This window comes from Arachis duranensis, chromosome 2 (genome assembly GCF_000817695.3).
Source record: "Arachis duranensis cultivar V14167 chromosome 2, aradu.V14167.gnm2.J7QH, whole genome shotgun sequence".
In the NCBI taxonomy this organism is placed as follows: Eukaryota; Viridiplantae; Streptophyta; class Magnoliopsida; order Fabales; family Fabaceae; genus Arachis; species Arachis duranensis.
Window position 1 is genome coordinate 83,020,439 of NC_029773.3, and position 11,723 is coordinate 83,032,161.

The following is an 11,723-nucleotide window of genomic DNA, read 5'->3' on the forward strand; positions in this document are numbered from 1 at the left end:
TTCCACCCCAAGAATCTGGTATAGAACCAGATAGATTGTTGTGCTGGAGGGCAAGAATAGTAAGGGATTGAGACATGGTGAAACTCCTAGGAATGGAACCAGTAAGTGAGTTGAAGCTCAAATTGATCCTGAATATCCTACTTGATTTTACCAAACTAGCAGGGATGTTACCAGTGAGTGAGTTATTGCTAACATCAAAAGACTGAAGCATTGGACAACTACCAATAGAAGGAGGAATAGAACCTGAAAGCTTGTTATTGAAGAGATAAACACCTCTAAGATTTGGAAGGAATCCTAAAGAAAAAGGGACAGAACCAGCAAGAACATTGTCATGGAGACTCAGCTTCCTGAGTGCTTGAAGCTGACCAATTTTCTCTGAGATTCTTCCGCCTAAACCCCTCCATGGAAGCTGAATTGCAATGACTTCACCATTGACACACTTGATACCTGCCCAACCACCAGAACAAGCACCAATACCACTGTCATTCCAGCTCCTCAGAACCCCTTTGAAGTCAATGAACTCATGCTTGATGGCCGTTAAGGCCTGGTAATCTGATTGTGTCACAATCACTCCATCATACAGGTGGCATGCAACAGGTTCAATGGTAGAAGCCAAAACATGAATGAACATGAAAATGGCCAAAAAGATTGAATCTTTACTACTACCCTTAACGTGGAAACCCTTGACATGCCAACTATTGGTTTCCATGAACAAAAGAAACAATCTATGTTGGTTTCTTTTTTGTGTCTATAAACAAAAATTCTCACTTTCTGTGACCAAGTTCAGAGTAGTAGCTAGTTTAGTATTACAATGGAAGAGGAAGAAAGAAAGCAATGTAGAGGGGTGAAGGAAGAGCAAAGTGAGAGGGTGTGTTAAAAGGAGATGGAGTAAGGTTTCTGATGAATGCATGTGATTGAAGAAAAGATGGGGGGTGGGGTTATTGTTATTGATTCCTGTGGTAGAATGAGTCAAAGGGTACACATTATTTTTTCTTTCTTCTGTGATTTGCTAACGGCTAGTTTTACTGGTTATATTATATGGTTGTTTACATTATTAACATTAACATTATTGTTATTATTATTAATATCATATATATCTGAATTTTTCAGATACAAATAACGGGTTGGGTTGGGACCTAGAGAGACCAATGTAGCAGAAGAGAGTTAAGGTTTGGTTTGGTGACTCCCAACGGCTACATTTCATTGGATTTGGTTTTGGATGGATTATGTGATCCTCAAAACGATGGGGCCACTTTGCCACGTTTTGATCAGTGTGATCATCATTAATAATTTGGTATAGGAAAACTGTGTCGCCTAAGAAGCATCAATAGTTCTGATACAATATTTATCGATATTTGTTCGACATGTATCGTGTCTGTAGTATCTAATCATATTTTAATAAAAAATAAAAAATAACAAACTTAAACATATTTAAATATCATCATTAAAAATATTAAAAATAATTAAAAATTATTTATATTTTAAAATTAATAAAATATCAAAATATCATTGTAATTTATCTAAAAAATACTTTATATTTTATATATATCTTATAAGATTTTAAAATTTATGTGTCCGTGTGTCCCATGTCGTGTCGTGCCGTGTTTCGTATTAGTATTTATGTTTGTGTCCGTATCCGTGCATCATAGTGTGTCACGTAGGCTAAACTAGTTAATTACCAAATTTGCCCTTATGTTAGGGTTTTTTTCTTTGGATATTTCTTATCTAAATTTTAAAGAACATATTAGGTGAATAAATTATTTTATAATAATTAAGTTTAATTTAATTTTTTTATGTATTTTCTCTTTTTTTTTAAATTGATTTTTATTGTATCAATAAATTATAAGAACAATTTAGTAAAATTTAATTCATAAAATGATTTAATCATGTAATATCAGTAAAATACTAATACAAATATACAATTCCATCATATTAAAATTTGAAAAAAAAGTTTAGAAAAGTAAGTGTTAATTTCAAGTAATCCAGTGTCTCTAATTTGAGCTATTGAATATTAAAAAAAATAAAAATAAAAATAAAAAAGCTATATCCGGTCTAAAATCTTACTAAACTTGAAATAAATTAGTCAAACTTAAAAATAAATATGTATATGTATTACACAAAAGATAAAAGTATATTTAATAGCAACTATATTACACATAAAAAATAAATTATTTATATACAAATACATACTAATTTAATAGTTAATTTTTAATTTTAATTGTTAAACAACAGTAACACCCTTAATTGTTTATAATGTAATGTGGTAAGGCTCATTAAATAAAAATGTAGCTAACGACAATAAAAGATGCTTTCCTAATTATATTAGACATATATTAGTGTAGGACAATTTTATCATAAGTATTTTTTTTATTTGCGAGATGAATGATTTGTATTATACCGAAAAAACAAAAATAAAATTCATCTTTATGGAGATGCATGGAGTTGAGGGAGGCATCATTATACATGAACTGTAAATGGGGCACCAATGCCCAGCAGAACCTTTGAAAAATCATGATGTTAGGAAGAACTAAATTATCATCCTTCGTTGTCATAGTCGCAAGTTACAACGAAAGTCCGGTGAATAATTGTCCTTATGTTTTTCAACATTTTAGACCAACATGATGAATAAGTGAGCACCAAGAAACCGTTGTTTTCCTTGATAAAAAGAGTTTAATGTGACTGAAAGCTGACCCCATTTTATAGAAACAAAATTAAATCCCAAATTTTAGTACAGATTTATTTTAAGTACAAAAATAAAATACCGATTCTATATATGACCTCTCCATAAAAAGCATGAAGAAAAAAAATTGGTTGCATTAATAGGTGAGGCCACGCAATTGTGATCTAGATTTTAAGGTCCATAATAGCTAATTAAGTAGACGAGTGAGCTGACCACTCGATCAACCCAAATTAGTTATTAATAATAATTAATTAATTACTACAAATCACAAAATTTGCTGATCCACTCTCCTAGCACTCCTCCTTTTAAAATTCATAGCTCTTAAGAAAGTGAGATCAGGTTCGAGTTTAGAAGAGGAAGGGAACTAAGGACGTTAGATGTCTCTTTAAAGTTTAAACCATAAAGATTTTTTTCTCTTTTACTTTAATAAATACATAATGAATAAATTAAAATTTTCAACGATATATATATATTTTTTTTAAAGTAAAAGAGCTCAACACATTAAGGTGGAGCATGCAGAATCAAACAACAGAAAACATCAAGCAAATAACAACGCCTAAACCAAGGAGACAAAAATCCCATGTCATCTCCGGCATAGCCATCAACAACCCTAGGGATAAACACCTCTCCACTCGTCGCAGCTAAGGAAGGTCATTGTGATGATATCTTGTACGCCTTTACCCTCATTCTGAAAAATCCGCCTATTTCGCTCCATCCAAATGTGCCAAATGATCGCACAGAAACACCTCAATCGCTGCTTCCGATCGTCTTTTCGTCGCGGCTCATCTGTCCAACTTAAGAAATGATCCTTCACCAGCTCCGGAACCGCCCAGTACCGGCCAAATATGCACTCCACACCTACCAAGCAAATTCACAGTCAAGAAACAAATGATGGACCTGCTCTACATCCTTATTACATAGCATACAGTTCTTATCATCCTGGCTAATAATCCCGATCCTACTTAGCCGTTCCTTAGTATTCACCCTGCCTACTAGTACAAACCACGCAAACAGCTCCACTTTTGATGGAACCAACCCTTTCCAAATGGTCTTTGTGAAGCTCTAACTAGTTACATCCTCTGATAGCATTCCGTCTTGTAATACATGCACAAACGAGTTAGTAGAAAAAATACCAAGTCTATCATATTTCCACACAACTTTATCCTCCCTATTATTCGCTAACCTCACAGGCCTCAAAACCTCATGTAGCTGACTTAGTAGGTCTAACTCCCACTGAAAAAGTTCACGCCTCCATTGGAAGTTCCAAATCCACTCTAACACATCCCAAAACCCACAGTCCCCTATAACCGAACCACATTGGTTTGAAACAGAGAAGAGCCGGGGGAACCTATCTTTCAAGGAGCCACAATGCAACCAACCATCCTCCCAAAACCGAGTCCTTCGTCCATCACCAACCTCCATAGTCAGACCGGTAATCAGCTTATCTCTCAGAGATTGCTCCTGGATTTCTAGATGACAAATATCCTTCCACGGGCCTCCTCTAGTAGGCAACACTTGTGTGTATAGAAGCTCATTCGGTCTCAAATTATTACAGGAACAGACCACCTTCTTCCACAAAGGGCATTTTTCCTTGGCAAACCGCCACCACCACTTGAATAACAGTGCGGTGTTACGGACCATAGCATCTCCAACTCCCAGCCCACCGAATTTCCTAGGCGCTTGCACCAACTCCCATTTCACCAATGCCATGCCCTGTCTCCCATCCTCCTTACTCCACGGAAATCTCCTCTGTAAGGAAATCAATTTTGCAGCCACTGCCTTCGGCATCTTGTATAAACTCAGGTAATACACTGGTAGACTGTTTAAGACTGATTTTATAAGTATCAGCTTTCCCGCTTTATTTAGCACCTTAGCTTTCCACAAGCTTAGCTTCTCTTCTACCTTTTCAATAATAGGCTTCCAGGTCTTAACCAACCTTGGATTAGCTCCTAAGGGAATACCAAGGTATTTTATAGGGAGAGTGCCTGCCTTACAACTCCACAACATGCACATACGATGCACCCACTGCTCATCACAATTGATTGGGATCAAACTGGACTTATCGAAGTTGATGCTCAGCCCTGACATCAACTCAAACCATCGCAGCAGCCGCTTGTCTGCATAGTCTCATCATCTGGTGGGCAAAATAGGATAGTGTCATCAGCAAACTGTAGGTGTGAAAGCTCCACACTGTCTCGACCAACCATCAGCGGAGAAATACGCCCATTCCGAATTGCCTCACCCACCATTCGATGCAGAACATCCACCACCAGCACAAACAAGAAGGGAGAAAGCGGGTCACCTTGTCTCAAGCCCCTTTCCATTTTAAACGGCTTAGATGGCGATCCATTAATCATAACCGACATCGAAGCTGTGGTCACACACTCCATAACCCATGCCCTCCACCTGTGCCCAAACCCCATCTTCTCCAGCACAATATCCACAAAGCTCCACTTAACTCTGTCATATGCCTTCTGAAAATCTAGCTTAATTATAGCTGCCTCCTTTTTAGTCCTTTTAAGCCAGTGAACCGTTTCACACGCTATGAGGCCCCATCATGAATCTTCCTACCCTGCACAAAGGCACTCTGAGTCTCCCCTACCAGCCCTGGCATCACTGCTCTCATCCTCCGCACAAACACCTTCGAAATGACCTTATACACACACCCAACCATACTAATGGGTCTTAGGTCTTTAATCTCCTTTGCACCCGTGAACTTTGGGGCCAGCGCCACCCACGTGATGTTGGAATCTGCGGGTAGCCTGGATGTCTGGAAGAACCCCATAACAGCTCCCGTAAATTCTGCCCCAATCTCATCCCAGCATCGCTTAATGAAATTCATATTGAACCCATCACATCCTGACGCCTTCGAAGACTCACAATCCTATACTGCCTGCCTAATTTCCTCCGCTGTTGGCATCACCTCCAAGGACATAGAATCTTCAACGATATATATTTCTTATAAAAATATTTTCATTTGATAATCTTCACATGTGTCTTAAACCCAAGAAAATTTGAATATATATTTGCTTTTGAAAATATAAAAAAATTTAATAAAACTCTAAAAAATTTTAATTTAGAAAATTAGAAAGATGGTTTAGGACTAATAGACCCAGTCAACAAATAGCAATATCTACCTCGCACATACAATTCTCTGAACATGCTAGATTTTTTCTAACCGGAAGTAGCAAGGTTGATGCTGATCAATTACCAATTTAACATGAACCCAAACCATAAGAGGCCTAATCAACTATGAAACTCATGCAAATTTTTAGGACTTAAGCCCAGTTCTTCAATCTTGTAATGTACTGTTGCCAATGAAGAGCATAATATGAATTCGGTGTGTCAACTCATCCAACATTAACCGTTAGATTGATTTCAAAGGACTCAGTTCCATATGATGATTTCTAATGAAGAAGCCACATTATCACTTTGATTCCTTAGCAAGACCTTATGAATAACTAGAAGCTAGAGCATCATAAACAAACGATGCAGATTCAGATAGAATCAGATTGCAACTTTGCTTCAAATTGAAACAATTATTAGAAATGTAATATGACATCCATTAATTATCAAACTGAAGATTCAATTTCCTAAACTTGGGACACTTACGGAGCACCAATTTCACCGATGCGTATCTTGTGGGATTAAATCCTAAGCAGCATAAGAAGTACACGCGTCGTTCAATGAACGACGCACCGACAATGGTGGATAATAAGATCAAATCAGAAATACACAGAAGGCAAAATTGCACTGAAATCAAAATAACACTAGATCGGTCAATCCGTGATGCAGTAGTTCAATGAAATGACAAACTTATAGAACAAAACCTGATTCATGAGATCCATCAAATTACATTTGCTATTCAAATTTCAACTTTATGTATAATCAAACTTCTCAAAGAATACAGATCAAGTATTTCATTTTATTTTTCCTAAAAGAAGAATTCCTGCTACAATTTCACTTCAAGATTTCCAAGAATCAATGAATCAGCTTAACAAAATTCATAGATCCAACGAAATTAACGGCGAATAGGCAAAAATTAAACAAAAGATCCATACATATTTAAGCATATTCACCCTATTGTATTCAAATCTGTCAATTAATACACATAAAAGTAATTTGAAAAAAAATTAAAAACAAAAAATTGAATCATATTTTTCCTCAGCACAGATTCAGCTTCCAGATCTCCGAATCTCTACGGATCAGAAATCAAGCTACACACACCATTACCGTGTTTAAACGCGGGAAGGCACTGCGGAGGTGGCGGAAGCGACGGCGGCGTTGGCGGCTGCACCGCGAAGGAATGAGAGGAAACCGGTGGCCTGCGATGGCTCCTGCTCGTCAAGGAACAGATCCTCTGGTTGACGGAACGCACCGTGGAGGCACACGACGGTGACGCCGACCATGAGCGCGGAGATGATGACAGATCCAACACTGGTGAGGAACACAGAGAAGACAGTTAATGCAGAGAGCATCGCGAGCGTCTCGAAGTCCGAGAAAGTGCGTCCGAAGAGCACAACGGGTTGATCGGAGGGACGGAAGAGGTAGAGGAAGGTCCATGCGGCGAGGAGGCCGACGAGGACGACGAGTGAGAACGGATTCGTGAGGAGCGAGACAGCGAGAATCACCGCCACGACGGCATAGTAGTTGACGCGAAAGTACGAGTAGTTCTTGCGGACACGGACGGTGGCATCGGAGAATGACTCCGGCTTGGAGAAGGCGGTGCGATCCACGAGCTCCGCCCACGGACGGCGTTGGTCTAGGCCGTGGCGGAGGGAGTCCGTCAGGCGGCCGATGAAGGAGCGGAGAGCAGCGGTGGAGGAGGCGGACTCCGGCCCGGAAACCGCCGATGCGACTGTAGGCGCGGTGGTTGTTTGAGTGGATAATTGGTGGCTGGAGATTGGGAGGACGGGAGGGGCGGTGGACGACATCGTTGTGGGGTTTGTTGAAACCGTTTAGAGTGAGAAAGGGGAGGAATCGGTTTTTAGAGAGAGAATGGTTATTGGAATTTTGCGAGAGAAAAAGGGCTTTGGGGATAAATATAAGAAAAATGTGAAGAGGGGTTAATAGAGTTTTTAACTTTGCTTAATGGTTACGGTTCGGAATGCACCAACGAGGAGAAAACGCAGTGTCGTTTATGAGAAGGGTTCAAGTCAAAATAATTGCGTTTTGCTCCTTCTTTTCGTCGTCATCCTCTTGTGGTCACGAACGCGTTTTCTTATAGAGGTGTTTTATTTTAGTCTGGGATTTTTGTTTTTTTTTTTTCATTTATTTATTTTGGGATGTTTAATTCGAGGGATTAGTTAATTTTTGGGTGAGTATGAGAATGGGAAAGGAAAGAGCCAGGTAATGGGATCAGTGCACGTTTATAGTAGTTTCAATATTAAGGTTTGAAGCAATGGTCACAATGTTACTATTTATTCTTAGATCTGAAATTTATTTTGGGTATAATTTAGACCTTAATTAGCTTACAACACAGGAAGCGAATAAAAAGTTTAGAAGTAAATTAACGACGCTTTAAACTCTATCCTTGTCATGAGTCGCGTCTTGATTCTTGAACCTCGATAAAAAAAAAAAATCATAGTAGAAATTTGATTTTTATGTAATCTATTGATTGTAAAAAAAATTATGTAAATATTTAATCATATATCTTATTTAAAAAAATTATTAATTTTTAAGTTTAATTATCTATTAGTTTTTATAATTTTACTAAATTTTTAATTAAATTTTTATAATTTTTTCAATTAGATTTCTATATTATTTTTAATTTTGTAATTAGATTTTTTCATATTAAAAACATTACAATTAATCGAATATTCTCCTAAAATACATGTTCTTAAAAATTTAATTAAATTTTTAATTATGAATATTTTCTATTTTTAAAAAAATATTCAATTAATTCTAATATTTTTTTATACTAATAAAGAGCTAATTATAAAATTAAAATAATATAAAAATTTAATTAAAAAAATATAAAAAATTAATTCTAAATTTAATAAAATTATACAAACTAAAAAATTAATTAAATCCTGATAATTTAAAAAATTGACCTATTTTAAATTAACAAAATTTGTCCTCTCCTAGAGTTTTTTCTTCCTACTCTTTACAAGAGAGTAATCATTATTTTCATTTAGTGTAGTTTCTTATTATTAGTTTTTTCTTTTTATTTTTTAAGCTTTAATCTTTTGGCAATAATATCTGTTAATTTTAATAGTGAAAAAAATAAGAGAGGCAAAGAACAAGAGGAAGTAATTTAATATGATAATACTGATACATAAACGAGGATAGAAACTTGCTCTAAAAATCTTATCAAAAGATTATTAGCAGACAAAACTTTTAGCATTGGTACGATGAAAATAGTAATATATTTCAATTCTTCTTTGTCAATGAGGTGGACGTTATAAGGGTTGAAAAGAGTGTGCCATAGTTGTTCAAGAACTATATCTTGAATCTGAAACATTGGGAGGAAGACATGCCAATAGATGGGAAAGAATTTACATAAGTTTCAATCTGAAATCATTAGGAGCAGTGGCGGAGCTTGAACTATCAAATTATATTGCGTCATGCTGAATTCAATAAACAAATTGATTTTTTTTTTTAAAAAATTGATTTTTTATTTAAATTATATACAATTAATTTTATTTTTGATAATATTTATTTCTCAAAAATTTTAAGATTAATTATTTTTATTATTACTTTTATTACAAATTAAATAATATAATACAACAAAATAAAATCTTAAATTTTTAATAAAATAAAAATATCAAAATTTATTAATGTAAACGGTGTTATATTATAATGGCATTAAATTTGTAAAGTTGATTTAAAAATAAAATAATATTTTTTATTAATAACTAATATTACTATTAGTTATATTATAATTTTTATTATTTTAAAAATAAAATAATGCATGAAATTATATGAGTAGCTAAATATAATTTAGTGTTAATTCTATAATGATATTTAATTTGTAACATTGATTTAAAGATATATCACTTGTTGTTGATTTAAATATATGCTATTTATTATGTCAAATAGGATACGATAAAAAATTTGAAAGAATGATAAAGATGGACATAAAATTCAAATACATAAGTTGAAAGTATATTAATTTAATCAAACAAACTAATTTTATTTTCTTTAGAGTAGAATTACTAATATTTTTACAAAAACTTTGGGGGCCTTGCTCTAACAAAGCTCCGCCAATGATTGGGGGTGGTAACATGTACCCTACTCACGGGTACCCAACTCGATCCGCAGCAGGTAGGTAGGGTGCGGATAAGGTTCTTGTGCGAGTCGGATAGGGTGTGGGTTGAGTCTCAACCCGCACTCTATATATGTATATGTTATATACTTATATAAAAATATATTTTAGGTAAATGTTAAATCAAAAACTTCTCACTAAATGTAAAAGATCCTTAGCCACTCAAAAAAATCAGTTTTATTTTAAATTATCATCAAGTTATATAGTAATGTTGTATCTTTTTTGTAACCCACGGGTAGGGTTGGGTACCCACAGGTTAAGAGCGGGTAGGGTTAATATTGGGATATTCTCAACTCGCGAGTAGGGTTCAGGTTGGATCCAAACTCTACTCTACCCTACCCATTGCCATCCCTAGAAATCAACTATGGAGTCCTTCAAGACACTGCAAAACGAAAAAATTGTGCTAGAAGAATAAAAGTGTATTGAAAAAATCTTGGATTTGAATTTTTGTCTACATGAGAAAGAAAGAAGAGAAAATAGCAAAGATTAAAGTTGACCTAGAAATTACAAAGTCTCTGCAGAATTCTCAAGATTGTAGAGAGAAATAAGAAGATAACATAATTGCAATTGAGATATGAGAAAATATGAAACTTTTGTCACTATTGTGGTATAGTTAGCTATGAAACAAAGGAAGAGGAGTGGGATGCTGGCTAAGGGCAAATCAGATTACGAGGAAAGAAGAAATTTAGAAAGAGAACAAGGTTCAATGTTTGGAGGAAGCAACGACAATTTAAAACCTAGGAGGCCTATTCCAATTAGTCTTCTCAAGAGTTTTGCTAATTTCAATATCCAAGAAGAAATAAGGGAAGACTATGTATGTTCTTTTTTGCAAACTCAAAAATTATAGATATTAGCTAGTAAAATGACAGAAATTTATTTCCGCTAACTTGCAAATCAGAATCTCTAAGTTGAAAACAAAGCTGGAACAGGAGAAAGAACTGGGAATAGCAGGTTAGGAAGAGGTTATTAGATGTTCGGAGACTAAAATTAAAAGATGTTTATGATAATGAAAAGAGATAGAAAGAAAATCACGTGTTCAATGGCTGAATTGGGGTGATAGAAGCATGAAGTACTTCCACTCTAAATTCCAGCAAAGAAGTAAGAAGAATAAGATTAATTGGCCATAAGATTAATAGGCTGGAAGATGAAAATCATGAAGTGGAAATAAAACCATCTAAAATTGTTACCATAGCTTAGGCGTATTTTGAGGAAATTTTCCAAACTTCTAATCCGAGGTAACCGAGATGGAACTAAAAGACTTGGAAAGAAAAATCTCCAATGAAACCAATAGAATGCTCACCAAACCACTCTCAGACAAAGAAATTAAAGAGCCTGTATTTTTCTATAAATCCATTCTCTACACCAGGAGATGATGGCTTCACGTCCAAGTTTTTTAAGTTCCTTTGGAAAATGATAAAAGAAATGTGATCAGAACAATGCATAGTTTCTTTTCGGGAGGAAGGATTCTCAAGGCTTTTAACCATAGGCACATTTGTCTTATTCCTAAAGTTCCTAATACTACAACTGTGGCTTAGGTACAACCTATAAGCTTGACTAGTGTTTCTACAAAATCATTTCTGAAATTCTGGTGCACTGACTACAAAAAATGATGAATAATATGATTAGCGAAAACTAGAGTGCCTTTATAAAAGATAGACTCATTAGTGACAATGTAATGATAGCTCATGAAGGAGTGAAGGACTCTAATACCCTCCCAAAGTCAAGCTCTTTTTGTGAAAATTGCATGATGGACTTCCTTCTTGTCAACGCCTGAAG

General features: G+C 35.2%; 3 protein-coding genes across 3 annotated transcripts in view; all 3 read right to left on the reverse strand.

The window, feature by feature from the left end:
- The window catches only part of LOC107475394 (probably inactive leucine-rich repeat receptor-like protein kinase IMK2), a 3,219-nt gene extending 2,231 nt beyond the window's left edge, over positions 1-988 (reverse strand). The window contains 1 exon segment of the mRNA XM_052258001.1: positions 1-988. This exon segment is cut by the window's left edge and continues 23 nt beyond it. Coding sequence (XP_052113961.1) covers positions 1-709 — 709 coding nt within the window. The 5' untranslated portion in view covers positions 710-988.
- Positions 989-3,290: 2,302 nt separating this feature from the next.
- LOC107475393 (uncharacterized) lies at positions 3,291-5,103 on the reverse strand. Its single transcript, XM_016095023.1, has 3 exons — positions 4,779-5,103; positions 3,814-4,665; positions 3,291-3,538 (listed from the first exon to the last, which is right to left on the reverse strand). Exons 1-3 carry the CDS (start codon positions 5,101-5,103, stop codon positions 3,291-3,293), a joined length of 1,425 nt encoding a protein of 474 aa, XP_015950509.1.
- Positions 5,104-6,722: 1,619 nt separating this feature from the next.
- On the reverse strand, positions 6,723-7,773 carry LOC107475374 (PRA1 family protein B4). Its single transcript, XM_016095001.3, has one exon. The coding sequence runs from the start codon at positions 7,612-7,614 to the stop codon at positions 6,919-6,921; it is 696 nt and encodes a 231-aa protein (XP_015950487.1). The 5' UTR covers positions 7,615-7,773; the 3' UTR covers positions 6,723-6,918.
- Between the last annotated feature and the right edge of the window lie 3,950 nt (positions 7,774-11,723).